The sequence below is a fragment of the Nyctereutes procyonoides genome, unplaced genomic scaffold, assembly GCF_905146905.1.
Source record: "Nyctereutes procyonoides isolate TBG_1078 unplaced genomic scaffold, NYPRO_anot_genome, whole genome shotgun sequence".
NCBI lineage: Eukaryota > Metazoa > Chordata > Mammalia > Carnivora > Canidae > Nyctereutes > Nyctereutes procyonoides.
The window spans coordinates 31,367,713-31,385,955 of record NW_026575125.1 but is presented as its reverse complement, the minus strand read 5'-3'; the positions used below and the strand labels follow the sequence as shown (position 1 = coordinate 31,385,955).

The following is an 18,243-nucleotide window of genomic DNA, read 5'->3' as shown; positions in this document are numbered from 1 at the left end:
ATCAGTGTTTGATAGTTTTCAGAGTACAGTTTTTGCACCTCTTTGGTTAAGTTTATTCTTAGATACTTTACTATTTTTGGTGCAATTGTAAATTGGATTGTTTTAATTTCTCTTTCTGCTTCTTCATTATTGGTATATAGAAATCCAACAAATTTCTATATGTTGATCCTGTATTCTGCAACTTTAATGAATTCGTTTATCAGTTCTAGTAGTTTTTTTTGGTGAAGTATTTCAGGTTTCCTACATTGAATATCATGTCATCTGTGAATAGTAGAGTTTTATTTCTTCCTTAGTGATTGGATGCCTTTTATTTCTTTTTGTTGTCTGATTGCTGTGGCTTGGAGTTTCAGCACTATGTTGAATAAAAGGGGTGAGTAGACATCCTGTCTTATTCCTGACCTTAGTGGAAAAGCTCTGTTTTTCCCAATTAAGTATGATGTTAGTTGTGGGTTTTTCATATAAGGCCTTTATTATGTTGAGGTATGTTCTCTCTAAACCTACTTTGTTGAGGGTTTTTATCCTGAATGGATGTTGTACTTTGTCAAATGCTTTTTCTGCATCTATTGAAATGATAATTGGTTTTTATCCTTTCTCTTACTAATGTGAAGTATCAAGTTGATAGATTTGTGAAAACTGAACCACACTTGTATACTGGGAATAAATCCCACTTGAACCTGGTGAATGTTTGAAATTTTTAATAAAAAAATTTTTAAAGGAAGTATAGTTGACAGACTTCTCAGTTAATTATATCACCTTCCTTAGTGTTGCTTACTATCAGAAATACATTTGACTCTCCTTTCTCCCTTATCTCTCCATATCCAATTTTTATCAGATGGAACTGTGGTGGACCCTATACAGCACAGCATCAATCACATTCCTCATCAGGAATGAAGGACTTATTCCTGTAGCTACAGGGAATGACACTGGAAGACACGAATGAGGTCAGCCTTCTTTGGGCATTGCCTTAGCTTGAAAAAAATGCCTTATCCAGGGTCAAACCCACTTCCGCATGTAGTCCACTTTCAATTACTTATCAACACAGCAGCATAAAGGTCCAGTCCCCTTCTCCTAACTTGGGACAATTCCAAAGGCCATCCTAGCTTAAGAGACCCCAATGAATTGACTAAAAGCCTTCACTGGACCTGTCTAGAAGCCTAATTTCTTTGTCTTCCTGGTCAATATACCTTCTTACCTTTCCTTTCACAAGTGTTTATCATAATACATCCCCTAATAAATGTCCAACTAATCTCCCATCTCAGAGTTTGAATTGCTGAAAACCCAAGTTGTTAGTACATCATTTTCCATTTTTATTTCTTTGAAAACTCTTCCTCTGTTGTTTAATCCACTATCACTGGTCTAGTTCAGTCTGCCATTAACTTTTTTCTTTCTTTTGTTTTAAAGATTTATTTATTTGAGAGAGAGAGAGAGAGAGCCCATGCATTGATGTGCAAGCTGGGGGCAGGGAGTGGGGGGTTGGGGTCGCTGCAGAGGGAAAGGAGAAAGAGAATCTCAAGCACACTCCTCACTGAGCATGGAGCCCCACAGGGGGCTCAGTCTAGCGACACTGAGATCATGACCTGAGCTGAAATCAAGCGTTGGACACTCAACTGCCTGAGCCACCCAGGTGCCCCTATCCTTAATTTTCATTTAAAATGATCAATCTTCACTCTTTGTTCCATGGCCAAAGAGGCATTCAAATTCAAGCCTCCATAGCAAACACTTGAAACATGATCGTAGCTCACTGCAGGCTGCTGCAAAAATTCCAAATCCATCCATTTTTCAAAATTTCTACCTACCAATCAGTATGACATGATACCCACTGTAGTATGTGCTCTTGGTGTCCCACAAAAATCCCCTCTGCAGACAGTTTCCAAACACAGCATTGGTTTCCTATAACTTTTCCAGTAGGGATTGATGCATTGCCATGGGAATCTGCCCTAAGAGCAAATTTTAGCCAATGAGGGAGGGATTGGAGTTAGTGGATGATTACCACAATTTGCTTGTCCTTTGGCATGACAACATTCCCTGAAAGTTCCCAGTGAGCTTCCCCATGTCTCACCAGTAGTGTGATATCTAGCCTACTTTTTGTTGACGTTGTCCCTATAGCATCTTACCTTCCCATTCCCTCAGGGTGCTTCCTGTGATCAACTCTCATCTAAGCCACTTGAAATTAAACTCTTTTCTCAAGGTCTGCTTTTAAGACAAGAAGCACAAATATTGAGAACTGATAAACTAGAACATTACCAAAGGCTTTTAAAGGATCTCTCAGATCCAACTGCCCTCTCTTGTCCCTCCTATCTGTTTTGTAGTTTACCTTTAGATTTTTCTTTCTAAAACTCTGTTGACTTATGCCCCTCAGACATCCTCAATGGCTCCCACTGTAGTAAGAAGTAAAACAAAATTCTGTCCGCCAAAGTCTGTCTGTATTTGTAACTGCATGTCAGCTGGCATTTTCCTACCACACACACTACAGACACACTTTTCTATTCATTACTGACATGATGTATCTTCTCTGTGTTTTCAATAAGGTTGTTTCCTCTGCTGTAATGCCCTCTCCACCATATTGGCTAAGAAATCCCAGCTTATCTTTTTTTTTTTTTTTCCAGCTTATCCTTTGAAGTACAAATCAAACCCATTATCCCCTAAAAAGACTTCTCATATCCCCAGTGTTAGGGTTAATATTTCCTGCTACTATGCTCTCCAGTCCCATGTTTTAAGCTTTTGGTATATCAGAGTGTACCTCGTACTGAGATGATTTATGGATATATATTTCCACCAACAGATATGAATTCCTAGGAGGCAGGAGCCATGCTACTCATCTTTGTACCCATGGCTAATATTTGAAATAATTAACAAACTTATATTCTAGTCTGGCCAATGAGAAAGGACACCAAATCAAAGTCCTGGGGCACCCCAATGAGTCATATTTTAACCCTTTAGTTGCTGCTGGCTTGCTGGGAAGTCTTGAGGCACCTGAGGGAGGGGCTGTGGTGGCTATCATGGCAAGGGTTTTCTTATAGTGGAGCTGAATTAATTGAGTATTTGCCAATACATAAGGAAAAGCATCTGATATAATATTTTAAGAAACAGATCATAATTGGTTGGATGTCAGCTTTGTTCACAACTACTATACTTATGGAGGCTTCCCAAGTTATAGGCCTTTTGTAAATAATTGTTATATCATTAAGAACAAACTGAAAAGGAACACAAATTTTTTTAAAAGACCACTGATACATACATGCACATGGATACATTTCTTTAACCAGTAAAAATAGGAATATTCTCATATACATATGAAAATTTTATAGTCTGGTTTTTAAATCACGTTAGATTAACAGCTGTTCAGAAACAATTACATTTACACTGCTTCAAATATTGTAGATGTTTTCTAACAATAATATCAATAAAAATAGACTTGCCCTTCTTTCCAGGCTCACCTTCTCCAAATCATATCAACATTAATTCCCCTCTAAGGGACTGCCCTGGAAAGAGCAATCATGATAGTGTCTTGCAAATATTTTTCAAAATTATGAAGCCAGCAAAGCCTCTTGTGTAGCCAGCAACATTTACTAATTCATCCTCAACAGTGTACCTGGAGTTGCCTTTAACTCTGCTAAATTCCTTCTAAAGTCCTTCAAACCAGCATATGAAATGAGTCCATATCTGTTCAGTGAAAATATGTATTGAAATTTTATGGTCTCAGAAATGCTGCCAAAACTAACAAAAATGACTATACAAAGGAAAGGCATGTTAAATATGATTACTTAACTATTCTTAGCTCCATTTCCATAATTTGAGAGTCTGATTCACAGGTAAGGGGTAACCCTACATTGCTGTAGGGTTTTGGTTTTGGGGTTTTTTTTTGTTTGTTTGTTTGGTTGGGTTTTTTAGAGAGAAAGAGAAAGTGTGAGAGAATAGGAAGAGAGAGAGAATCTTAAGAAGGCTGCACACCCAGCACAGAGCCCAACACGGAGGTTGATCTCATGACCCCAAGATCATGACTGAGCTGAAATCAAGTGTCCAATACTTAACCGGCTGAGCTACCCAGGCGCCCCAGCTAGTAGTCATTTTTATACCTTTTTAAATAGCCTTTTAAGTTATATTTCATCTTACTGCTGCAAGAATAGTTTTCAGTAGCAGGTTGAGACTTCCTTAATATGAAAGAGAAAATAAAAAATCAGAGAACACAATTGAGACACAGGTGAAATGCTGTGGCATTTTATCCAAGTGATCAAGTAGTAGAAAATAGTTATGCAATACGGAAAACAGCAGATATGGGATTTCCAGAATGGTAGAGCAAGGAGTTGCATACATCTGTTCCTCCTCAAAAGCAATAAAACCCTGGCAAAAAACTGTCAATGTGAACATTTTCAGACCTTGAATTAAACAAAAACTTAGAACAATCTGAGGAGTGTTTACACAAGAAAAACTTGGGGGACCAAAATCAAGAGGGCAATTTTTATAAATGAATACTTTATTAGAGACAAGGAAGGATACTTCATACACTAAAGACTGTAACTTATTTTTTCATGTATCAATTCAGTGCATATGCTTGTTTTTACACTACCTATTCCCATAAACAGACATTCTCATAAGATGTTGTCTGGCTCATAAATTGGTATAAGTATTTGAAAGTATTTACCACAATTTTAAGTGTAAATACCCTTAACTAGATATTTCTACTTCTAGAAATTTGTCCAACACATACGTTCAAATAAATGACCAAGAATGTATAGCACTAGACATAAAATGTATGTCCCAAAGTTCAGATTATTCAGAAAACTAATGACTAAAGTAGAAAACTAAATGTCCCTCTGAGTCACTTATTAGAAAGGGAAAATGTAAACTATATTTTTAAATTCCTTCTCATCGTGTATCTATCCTAGAATAATATTTCACTAATGGTTTTGTTACCTTTGAATACACCACGTTTCCCAGGGGATACATGGAGAGTATATGGAACTGCATTATCAGGGTCTATGGTGATGTTTGGATTTCCCCACACTATTGGAAGATCTGAAGTTACCTAGAAAAGAGATTTCAAAGAATTACAGAATGTCAATATTTACATGAAATTTATGTAACAAGTTAAAGCATAGAAAAAAATGAAAATGTAAATACTTCCATTAAAACTGTTCACCTTAAAAAATAAAAAAATAATAAAAATAAAACTGTTCACCTTTAAATGAAAAGCAAACCAGAAAAACACTATATACAGTAAAAGAAAGATCAGAGGAGAAACTTCTGAAAAAATAGGACAAAAAATGATTCTTATGAAAAGAACAATGCTTATTTTCTGTTGCTACTTGTAACAAGATCACTGATGCTTAGATATCCTGAATATCTTTTATAGGCCATGCATAATTTTCTTTATGCATTTCTATGTACAAAAGATGAACCATTTCAATGCATTCTACATCAATATTAATACAGCAAATAAAGTATATTTAAGCAGCATTCGACCATAACTCTGGTTGAATCCAACTTTCAGATCACTGAATGGTACATTTTACTACCCCCCACTGTCTAGGAAAACACTAATCTACTTTGGGTCTACAGACTTGCCTCTTCTGAACAATTTGTAGGAAAGAAATCATAACATGTGGTCATTTGTGACTAGCTTTTTTTTCACTTAGCATCATGTTTTCAAGGTTCATCTGTATTGTGGTATATAACAGTACATCATTTCTTTTCATGATACTAAATTGTCACGATATGCCACATTTTGTGTATCCATGTATAAGCTGATGGTAATTTGGGTTGTTTCCACTTTGGTCTATTATGAAAAATGCTGCTATAAAAACATGTGTGAGCTTTGAAGTGGACATAGATGTTCATTTCTTATGGATGTGTATGTATCTAGGAGTGGAACTACTGTAGCAAATGGTAACTCAATGTTTAACCTTTAAAGTTACTGCTTTCCAAACCTGTTTCAAAGTGACTGTACTATTTTCTTTTCTACCAACGGGCATAATGGCTCTTATTTCTCTATATCTTCCCTCCAAGTTTTTACTGTCATTTTGCTTATAGCCATCCTAGTTAAGTGTGAAGTGGTATCTGATTGTGATTCTGATTTGCATTTTTCTAATGGCTAATATGTTGAGTATCTTTTCACGTGCTTATTGATCACGTGCATATCCTTGCTGGGGAACTGACCAAAGTCTGTACGTTTTGGGGTGCCTGATAGCTCGGTGGGTTAAGCATCTGACTCTTGATTTTGGTCCCCCAAGTTTTTCTTGTGTAAACACTCCTCAGATTGTTCTAAGTTTTTGTTTAATTCAAGGTCTGAAAATGTTCACATTGACAGTTTTTTGCCAGGGTTTTATTGCTTTTGAGGAGGAACAGATGTATGCAACTCCTTGCTCTACCATTCTGGAAATCCCATATCTGCTGTTTTCCGTATTGCATAACTATTTTCTACTACTTGATCACTTGGATAAAATGCCACAGCATTTCACCTGTGTCTCAATTGTGTTCTCTGATTTTTTATTTTCTCTTTCATATTAAGGAAGTCTCAACCTGCTACTGAAAACTATTCTTGCAGCAGTAAGATGAAATATAACTTAAAAGGCTATTTAAAAAGGTATAAAAATGACTACTAGCTGGGGCGCCTGGGTAGCTCAGCCGGTTAAGTATTGGACACTTGATTTCAGCTCAGTCATGATCTTGGGGTCATGAGATCAACCTCCGTGTTGGGCTCTGTGCTGGGTGTGCAGCCTTCTTAAGATTCTCTCTCTCTTCCTATTCTCTCACACTTTCTCTTTCTCTCTAAAAAACCCAACCAAACAAACAAACAAAAAAAAACCCCAAAACCAAAACCCTACAGCAATGAAAAATAGAATAAAGATATGAAAAGAATATACTGAGTTTGAGTTGTTAGCAGATTGTCAAAGTGGAGGTGTACAGCAAGCAGTTGAGAATGAGGGACAGAGATAACACATATGTCTTGAGTAAAAGTGTAGATTTGGTATTTGTACCTTGATGACAGTTTAGAGCCAAGAAATTGCCAGGTGAGATGTAAAAACATAAGAATACTTTGGAAGATGGAAACTTGAAAAGACATCAGAAGGTTAGAGGAATAAAAGAACCAGATAAGTAATAATCAAGAAATGACAGGGAAATGAAGAATACAGAATGATATAAAATAAAAGGTGGAGAGTGTTAAGAAGGCAGACTGACACTGTCAAACACTACATGAGTTTTGAGGCAGATATGTTGGCAGAAAAAGTGATTTTTATTTTTTTCTTTTTTTTAAGATTTTATTTATTTACTTGAGAGAGAGCAAAAGAGAACACAAGCAGAGGGAAAGGGAGAAGCAGGCTCCCCACAGAGCAGGGAGCCCGATGTGGGGCTCGATCCCAGGACCTTGAGATCATGACCTAAGCCAAAGGTAGACGCTTAACCAAGTGAGCCACCCAGGTGTCCATAAGTGATTTTTCTTGACCCAAAGTCCAGAGCGATTTCTGTGGCAGCAGTTTCACAGCACAGCTGTGAAAAACAATAGAGCTATAAATTATCCACCACAAATTAAGAAGTGATCATGTAATCACCACTTTTTCAAAAATTTTAGCAATCATGGACAATAAAGATGATAATAGTTGAAGGATAAGTAACATACAGACATGTTTTCTCTGATAATGGAAACATTTGAGAATATTCATAGTACGGGAAATAATCCCACAAAAAGGAAGATACTGAAAGAGACAGAAAGAGCAGAGGATAAGAATGTGAATCAGTCTTTTAAAATATTTTATTTATTTATTCATGAGATACAGAGAGAGAGAGAGAGAGAGAGAGAGAGAGAGAGAGAGAGAGAGGCAGAGACACAGGCAGAGGGAGAAGCAGGCTCCATGCAGGGAGCCCAATGTGGGACTCGATTCCGGGACTCCAGGATCACACTCTGGGCTGAAGGCAGATGCTCAACCCCTGAGTCACCCAGGCGTCCATGTGAATCAGTCTTGAGTGCACTGAGGTCACCTTCATTTCACTGAAGGAATGAAGTTTGAGAATCAAAAGCACTGTAGTGGTACCAAAGAGTATGATGAAAGCTGGAAGTATAAAGCAACGATTCTCAGCCCAGCCTTTCTCCTTGTTGCTACCTCAGTTGTTCCTCAAGAGAATTTCTATTGAAATACAAGCAATAAACTTGTATTATGTACTAAATTGTGGGGCAGCCTGGGTGGCTCAGCGGTTTAGTACTGCCTTCAGTCCAGGGCATGATCCTGGAGACCTGGAATTGAGTACTGCATTGGGCTCCCTGCATGGAGCCTGCTTCTTCTTCTGCCTGTGTCTCTGCCTCTCTTTCTCTCTCTGTGTGTCTCTCATAAATAAATAAATAAAATATTAAAAAAATTATGAATGAAATGAGAGGGCAAATTTGTAATGCTCATTATTCTGTGTTGATTAAAAACAATGGTAAATTTTAAACTAAGAAAGGTGATACTGTGTCTTTTGACAATATCTCTAGGAACAAATGTTTCTTAAATACATGTGTGTTCTTTTATAATTGTTGGAGCTCTTTAAATATAAAAAGTATGGAAAATCTTCTTGGAAAAACTATTATATGATCGATACTATAATTTATGTTTCAAATGTAGATAGGAGAGGCATGCCCCTTTTCTCAGTTTATAATCTGGTGGAGAACAATAAAAAGGTAATAGCAATATGATATAGCATGTTTGATGGTGGAACAGGTAAAAAAAATGTTGTGTAAGCATATGAAAGGCATACTCCCTAATTCTATAATCCATAAATGTTAAAAGCTGTTTAAAATTTTTTTTGAAAATACTGTTGATTATCATTCTTGGAAAAGTGGCATCTAAGACTTACCCTAAAGATTAAAAGGAGTAAAATAATCCCAGATAAATGGTAGAAAGGGAGTTGGGTAGAGATTTCTTGATGGGAACAAAAGGAAATACTGTTTACAAAGGGCTGAGTGCTGCTGGAGCCAAGAGTGGCAACAGATGAAAATGAGCAGATGAGTTTTTAAAGGACAGTGAAAGCCCATTCAGGGAGTATGGATTCGATCCCCTCGGCAAGAAGCGATACTGACAAGTTTCAGCAGAGGAGTGACAAGATGAGATTTTCATTGTTAATATTCACTCCATTTGCCATCCAGTAAGGAGAGAAGAAAACCAAAGCACGTATTTTTTTCAGGATTACAAACAAAAATCAGAGCGCAAACTTGGAAAATTTCCAAACTTCTGCAGTACCCTCTGAAACCCAGGCACCTATGATGAATAGATATGTGAAGCTTCTTTCAAGGATTCTATTAGACAAACAACAATTTATTGATAAATGTGGGAGCAGGGAGTGGGAAAAATTATTTTGGGATTGGTTTGAATCAGGTGAGGGAAGCCAAATGTAAAACTTCAAAAAAAAAAAAAGGATGTAAATAATTATGCACTTCTTCACATTCCAACTATTATTCACCCTGATAAATGACAAGATACACTTTTGAAATTTGGATCTACAGATTTCACATTAAAATTTTAAGAGCTGGGATGCCTGGGTGGCTCACCGGTTGAGCAGGCTCAGGGCAAGATCCCCAGTGTCCTGGGATCGAGTCCCATATCTGGTTCCCCACAGGGAGCCTGCTTCTGTTTCTGCCTCTTTTTCTGAGTCTCTCATGAATAAATAAATTAAAAAATTTTAAGATCTGTCAAAAATATTTTGGAAAATACCTTTTATTATCATATATAATTTCTCCAGGTAAAAATACATGATTCAAATAAGTAGATTTCAATGTGCTTTATGATTATGTAGTAATACTTAGGTACAAAACTTGTTTGGTGCTATTTCATCTTTACAATTGAAATGAAATTTAATAGCTGTTGGCCTAACAAAAAATAAAGTTCTAAACATCTCCTTATGTGACACTTCACCTAGTTAAGTAAAATTAAATGTCTTTAAAATTCCGTATAATTTAATATAGCCCTTCTGAAAACACTTTCATCCTTAAAAAAGAAAACAATCTTACCTTAAATGTTTGGATGGTCTTTGTATAATTGGGCACCATTATGGACCTATTTGTTATGTTCCCTACTTGACAGTTTATAGTGATGTGTTCCAAGGCCAGGGGTCTTTTTCCAATCCCTTTTATGTCAAAGACATGCTCCATACCATCTACTTCATTTTGTAGAATAAGTCTGCCCTATGAAAAATCAGCCAAATTTCAGCTCTATAGGAGTCACAGTTGGATGTCAAACAATCTCTGCTATCCTATTAACTTTGAATCTGATTAATGAAATGAGCTTTCAAGGAGGTGTCAATCACTGACTTTTCTAGTTTATGTATAAATACTTCTACTGAAAGAATAGAGATGAATATCCTGTAAAAAGCTCTATATTTCTCTTTATATTCTATAAATGAGAGAATGAGAGTTTATATAGGCATTCTCATACATAGCAATTATATGCATTTTTATGTCCTTGTCAAAGAAATATGTCTTAAGGAAATATTTTCTGAAGTACCAACTACCTTAATGAATAAAAACAAAGGAACAATGATTTTACTTTGTTAAATGTGTTATGTAAAGATAATCTAGACATAGGTACTGGCAGCCAATGGCATTGTGAATTTCAGAAATTTTATACCTTAAGTTAAAAGATTTATTAAAGTTTGAAGCAGAGTAAATATTAAAGATCAAAAGCATACAGTATATAACTTTTATGCAAAAAGGCTTATCATAAATTATAAATGTTAATATCATACATCAGTTTATTGACAAATTAATAGTAGGAAAAAATTAATGAGTTCATACCATAATCTCACATTCAAAAATGGGTTTGAATGTAAGAGGATATTGCACAGTTTCACCTGGTCCAACATATAAAACAGGAGGTCCATAAAACCATTCTCCTTCTATAGTAACTTGACATTTCCATTCATTCTTTGTTTTATTATTCTAAAGCATGAAAAAATATAGAGAAATATCAGAAGGGTGATATTGATGAAGCCGAATTATGTATTAATTCTTGGTGTTTTTAAGAAAATTATATATTGTATTTTAAATTACATTTCATAAGAATCACCTTTTGAAAGTTATGGTTGTTAAGAACAACTATCAACAATGTGAACATACAGCATAAGGATGACTATGCTTTCACTGTCATATAGGAGCATTGTCTAATAGGTTGTTCCATGGGTTATTTAATATTTAAAGAGATATTTGTTTGATTTATCAATTATTGTGAAAATTATAAAATGGTCTTAGAATTACACATTCTACTTCTAATTATGGGCAATCTATCTGGTAGATTGTTCAGATAGCAAAGCTTACACATTTCATCATTACAAATTTTTGTTCTTTGAGCAGACTTTTTTTTGTATCTTTAATAATTAAAGAAACAAAACCAATTTCTAGTCTAGAAAATCCAACATTCCTTACAAACATATTACCTTCTTCTATGCTGTATGTCACTTTGAGAGCCAAGCTACAGTCAATTATTGTTCTCAGTAACCATGAAACCATCTTAATTGTGAAGATCACACCTGAATTTGTAGCAGATATTGGACAGATCATAACACTGCCTGGTGAGAGCCAGAATTCCTTTTGAGTAGGAATGTGATGATAAGTTAAGGAAGTTGAAGTTAATTTTTGAAGTAAAGAGATCCAATAGAAGTGATTAGTGAGGTACATAACATGATAACATTTATTTATTTTATTTTATTTTATTTTTTATTTTTATTTATTTATGATAGTCACAGAGAGAGAGAGGCAGAGACACAGGCAGAGGGAGAAGCAGGCTCCATGCATGGGAGCCCGATGTGGGATTCGATCCCGGGTCTCCAGGATCGCGCCCTGGGCCAAAGGCAGGCGCCAAACCGCTGCGCCACCCAGGGATCCCCATGATAACATTTATATTGAAGAATAAAGCTCTGTCCTCAATGTGGAGAAACAAATGGCAGCAGATAATGCAATTAGAAATAGCAATCATTCAAGACGAGAGGTTTGGAGGACTTTAATTGAGACAGTGGCAATGGGAATGAAGAAAAATACCAAAAAAATGTTTGCACTTACTAGTGGAATATGCTGCGTAAGGGCTTCAAATGCTGGTGTTTCAAATTCAAATCTGGCCTCTGGATGTTCTTCATTTACCACACCTTCAATGCAATAGAGACGCACATCATATTGTGATGTCAGCAAAATTTTACAAGGGTACCGTCCAGGACTGAGAGGAACAAATTGTAGAGGAACTAGAACAGATCCATCTGCAGCTATTAAAAAAATTTAAAAAATATCTTGGTCATTTATGATGGCACAAATCCCAAAATTTATTTTGGAGTAAAACAATATTTAATACTAATGCATTTAATTATATTATATAATCCAGAAAAGATTAGCTTATCCTGAAGTAACACATTACCAGTCAATCACCAGGGCATAACCAGCAAGTTTATCAATGACAGAATATATCCTGCATAGGTCACAGGAAGGTCTACTCCATAAAGTCACTCAGGGATCCATGTTATGAAAGATACCACTATCTTGCAGGTGGTAGTAGGATACCTCTCTTCCTTTGTTGACAGATCAGGGGAAGAAAAGTGGCTAGAAGTTTGCTCAAGGGCTTTTCAGTGCTCAGCTTAAAAGGGATCCCTGGGTGGCGCAGCGGTTTAGCGCCTGCCTTTGGCCCAAGGCGCGATCCTGGAGTCCCGGGATTGAGTCCCACATCGGGCTCCCAGCATGGAGCCTGCTTCTCCCTCCTCCTGTGTCTCTACCTCTCTCTCTCTCTCTCTCTCTCTCTATCTCTATGTCTATCATAAATAAATAAATAAATCTTAAAAAAAAAAAAACAGAAAATGAGAATAGAGGCACAGCCACGGTGGAACTGCATGTGATACAGGCTCGGGTTAGGAGAGCATGTCTTGAAAAAAATAATAATAATACACATTACTGATGACCTTTGCACAACACAGGTTTGAACCATGCAAGTCTACTTATACATGGACTTTTTTCAATAAACACAGTACAGTGCTAGAAATGCATTTTCTCTTCCTTAGGGTTTTCTTTTTTTTAAGATTTTATTTATTTATTCATGAAAGACACACACACACACAGAGAGAGAGAGAGAGAGAGAGAGAGAGAGGCAGAGGGAGAGGCAGGCTCCACACAGGGAGCCCGATGTGGGACTCCAGGATCACGCCCTGGGCTGAAGGCAAGTGCTAAACCACTGAGCCACCCAGGAATCCCCATTCCTTCGGATTTTCTTAATATTTTCTTTCCTCTAGCTTACTTTATTGTAAGAATACAGTACATAATACATATAGCATACAAGATGTGTGTTAGTCAACTGTTAATGCTATTGGTTACAGCTTCTGGTCAATAGTAGGCTATTAGTTAAATTTTGGAAGAGTCAAAAGTTACACAGGGATTTCTGACTGTGTAAGGGATAGGTGCTCCTAACACCTATATTGTCCAAGGGCCAACTGTGCATTTAGTTGGCCAGAACCAACCACATGGCTCTATCTAACTGAATGGGGGCTGAGAATGAGACAGGTACATATATTTGGTGAGCATTATTGCTTGCCACAGTAATCAAAATAATTTGCAGCTTGACAGGCAGATGGAATAATTTTTCCTAGTTAATAACCGAGGGAAGCAGTTAGAGGAATGCCCAATTAATACTTCTCATATCACCTTGTTATACCATTAACCTTAAATCAATAGCTAATATCAATTCTTACAGTAGGCAGCTATCTATGTTGGCTTTTTCCTTCCAAGCAACACTAATTTTTTTCTGAAGGTCACCATTTTCTTATTGTCCATGAAATGAGAAAATAGTTATAAAAATCTCTCAATGCTAAAATAGAATGCAGTATAAGAGAATAATGCAAATTTCACTGCTAATGGCAAAGTGTTTAAGCAATAGATAAAAAACAAATGATTAAAAAATGTTCAAAATCTAATTCTATATGAGGAAGTTCTCTGAAACCAAGAAAACAAATCAAGCTTATCAACCAATAGACCAGACAAGTATTTGACATTAATTAGCTATAATTTTAATTCATTCACATTTAACACCTCAAATGTTAAAAATGCTAAACCTGTTGTCAAATACACTGAGGTTTATGCCAAGAAAACCAGTCACTTTTGCAAGAACATTAATTGCTTTAAATCAATTTAAAATTAAATTGAGGATGTGTGTATATATGTGTTACATGTTAGGTGTTATATATTATAAAGACATTAGTTACATATTATATAGCATGTTGCATGTTGTATACTGCTATATGTCATATACACTACATATGATGGTAGTATTATACATCATATAAAAACACACTGACAATGGACCACTTCTGAAATCTATGCTACATCTAACTGAAGTTCAAGATTATCAGCTAGTCTAAAGAGAAAACAAAGGCTGTCAGAATGTTGTTATTTTTATTCCATCCTATTCAAGTACAGATTTAATTTTAGAATAAAATTTTTTCCTGTCGAAAAGGACTCCAGGCACATTTTATCATCTGTTATTCATTGATTGTTTTCATTCTGAGAGAATTATTTGAGTTGTGGCAACATCATGAGAACAAAACAGGTGAGATAAACATTCGATCCAAATTTGTTGCTTTATTAACAGAAATGAAGAAACCTCATTGTTCTCTTTCACAAACAGACTGGAATGAAAATATTTAGATTAGTAATTTAAATAAAGTTAAACTGCTTAGAACAGGAAATTTAAGCAACTCAAGAGTAATTACTATTCTCATCAAAGATAAAGAATAACTAGCCATTTAATAGTAAACAATGATTGAAATGCACAAGTCCCAGTATAAAGCTTCTATCAAAAGCTTTAGGTTAGACTCTATTTCCCTTTCCCTAAAAATATCCACTTCCTAATGATCTGAGTCTGAAAGTGAAAGCCAAGGACATTCTTAAGTGTACATTTTCCAACTCATGAAATGTTTATGAGTAAAGACCCTAAGGATTGCACAGTGCCAGCCTCTCTCCTTTACCAGTCCAAACAGGAATCCATCATAACGGAATTCACAGAAATGATTGCTTTATTTCTGAAGGTACATTGGTAAAACAATATTTGTTTCTTTTCTTAAATATCTGAAGTAATTTAATTGATTTGTGCCAGAAACATAAGTAGGAATATTATCATAAATAATCAACAAGAAGTCGCTTCTGTATTAAGCCATTCATTTTTTAAAGAATTTTTTTAAAGATTTTATTTATTTATTCATGAGAGACACACAGAGAGAGAGAGGCAGAAACATAGGCAGAGGGAGAAGCAGGCTCCCTGTGGGGAGTCTGATGCAGGACTTGATCCCAGGACTCTGGGATCGCACCCAGAGCTGAAGGCAGATGCTCAAGCACTGAGTCACCCAGGCGTCCCTGGATTAAGGCATTCAACAGTCAGTATCCACATTCCCTTAAATGTAAAATGGGCAGAAGTAGGAATGATTTTGATTTTTAAAAATTCAGAAATTTTACTGGCCACATTATGCTATCAAACTATCATTCTCCTGCAGGGACATGTTTTCTCAAAGTCCCGTCCAATTCTGCATTGTAGCAGATGCCATTTATGTCCTGCCTGGTCCCCTTGGTGTTTAAATCCTCCATGCAGGCAAATGGCTTTATGGAAAACCAACTTTCTCTCTGAGGACTTTCTCTGAGCATAGGAGAATATTCAGTCCTCATATGTACCAGGCCAGAAGTGACAGTTAATGGTTGCATTTGTAGTCCTCAACAAATAACATATTAAATCAGTAGAAAAATAACCAAGGGTCTTTGACCTTTGGTAGGAATAATTGTGAGGTGAATTCTACGTGAACTCCTAGAGATTTCCAGTGCACCTGAGCCCAAGTTCTTAACAGTGGCAGCTGCTCGTTAACACTCCCTGAATTGGCTTCTCCTTGCTGTCTCTCACTTTCTCACACTTCTACCTATGGTTCTTGAGATAGCCTCTCAAACTACTTGCTCTCGAGACCTGGTTTCAGAGTTTGCTGCTGGGGATCCCCAACCAAACACACACCTTTAAGCCCAGGAAGGAGACCTTCCAGTCCAGAGCCTCAGGCTTTCTAGGGCCTCTGAGTCTCCTCAGTCATTGTCTCCTCGCACATCCAAGGAGTACATGGGCCCATTGGGACAGGCCCACATGGAACCCAGCTCCATCCACGCTCCCAGTTCATGTGTTGCCATAATTCACAATCCAAAGCATTGGATCCCATTTCCAGGGCTTGCATAGGACTTTTCTCTTTGAAAAGCATTCCTGTTGGAGTGCTCCTAGAATTGAAACCTAGGATGTGGTTATCAAGGGGAAGATGTAGACCAAGGTTAGTTATGTGGGCTGAAGCATCCACAAATTTGTACATGAGATCCCTTATGACATACACTGTTGAAGCTGAAGGAAGGGAGAAAATAGAGTGGGCCCTTGGCGAGGGCCCAGCTATTCTGTGCTATCATATTCTAGTGCAAAACTCTGAGGTGGTCAAAAAAATTCTAAATTCAAACTTGGTCTTACAAGTTGGTATAAAGTTATATTTGTCAAAGTGGAATAACAGAATACATTCTATTTAAAAATTTATTAGTTTGATTTACCACCTAAAAAATTCAGACATATGGTCTACGGGTTTCCATTTGTACTTTTGACCTGATATCACATATGTTAGGGACAATCTGGACCTGTCCTTCCCTACTCTACTCAGATGTAGCTCCCCTACTACCTTTCCTTCACAGATGATTCTGGTAACTGTGGCAGTTCCCAGGGTTCTATGATTCAAGATAACCAAATATATTTCATCCACTAGATCACAGTTATGGAAGGAAATAAAGACAGACTCTCTCTAGTGAAAGAATAGATAATTTTAGATAACATCAGCTACTAGAAGAAGTCAGTGTGATCTACACTTTTTGAAATGACCCATAAAAATATGCTGCACTCAGATCCTAGGAAAGGTCATGGTTGGCACAATAAGTCAGTACTGCTCTTTGTGTTAGCCATCACTGCAAAAACAAACTACAGCAAAACTAATGTTATTTAAAGAAACAACCATCTATTTGCTTATGATTCTGTGGTCTGACCTAATTTGGAAAAGCTTATCGACTTTCTGTGGTCTTAGCTGGGCTCACTCTTGGTTTGGGACCTCGATTAGGAATTTTGTCCTGGAGCTCTCTAATCTATGAGATGAGCCACATATGTTTCATATAGTACATGAAAATTACCAGCTGCAAAAGAGAATCCGAATGTATAAATAGTTATCAGAAGTCTGCTACTTTCACATTCCTTAGTAAACCATTGGCCAAACCAAGTCATGTGGCCAAGATCAGAGTGAACAAGGGAGAGACTACATAAAAGCTGTGTACAGGTAGATGTGATCCATTTGAGCTTTACTGAAACAATCTACCATGTCTCTTTTTTTTAAAAGATTTTTAAAAAATTTATTCATGTGTGAGAGAGAGAGAGGCAGAGGGAGAAGCAGGCTCCATGCAGGGAGCCCGATGTGGGACTTGAGCCCGGGGCCTCCAGGATCACACCCTGGGCCGAAGGCAGATGCTCAACCGCTGAGCCACCCAGGGATCCCCTCTACCATGTCTTAATTGCAAAGAAAGACATATGTATAAAACTGGTAAGGTGAGAGTTAAAAATCCTGTTTTTTAGTTTTAGCTCCCATTCCTATATTGTGTGACCTTTGGGCAGATAATTTAAAGAGAGTTTTTCTTTCTTTTTTTTTTTTTTTAGCACATAAATTCTTAATCTTTAAATTCTTAAAGGAATAAGATTTATTCAGTGGCTTTTAAACATCTTATGTTTTGGCTTGGGGGGTACTGTGTCTGAAAAATACTTAAGACAGAATCTTCAACATACAAATATAAAGCAAAGTACCCTAGAGTTGATCTGGTTGAAGATAAGAAGCTAGAAGCTTCCATTGATTTCCACAGCCCCCCTATAGACAAACAAAAGCACCTTAAAAGAATGCCAGGGCTCTATAGACTATAATTTGATTAACTGACCTCTACTAGGTTTATTTCCACTTTAATATTTCATGATTAGATGAAAGTACATCAGAAATTTGGAAGAGACTGAGTAATGCAGCAAAATGGTTATAATCTTCTATAATTAATTATTTAGATATATTATTAACAAGCATATCTTAATTCAGAAAATGAGGTACCAAGAGAATTACTATATTTATGATACAAATTCATTTATATAAATGTATTTATATAATAAAAGTATTTATTTGTTCTAAATTAATGCACGAGTAATTATATTTTCAGAGAATATTTTGGCC

At 36.4% G+C, this 18,243-nt stretch overlaps 1 protein-coding gene across 1 annotated transcript in view; it reads right to left on the bottom strand.

Moving 5' to 3' along the window:
• CFAP47 (cilia and flagella associated protein 47) overlaps window positions 1-18,243 on the bottom strand; it is a 491,966-nt gene that overhangs the window by 171,951 nt on the left and 301,772 nt on the right. The window contains exons 46-49 of the mRNA XM_055338249.1: window positions 12,023-12,219; window positions 10,763-10,906; window positions 9,980-10,153; window positions 4,915-5,026 (exon numbers count right to left, since the gene is read on the bottom strand). Coding sequence (XP_055194224.1) covers window positions 4,915-5,026; window positions 9,980-10,153; window positions 10,763-10,906; window positions 12,023-12,219 — 627 coding nt within the window. The remainder of the gene's footprint in view (window positions 1-4,914; window positions 5,027-9,979; window positions 10,154-10,762; window positions 10,907-12,022; window positions 12,220-18,243) is intronic.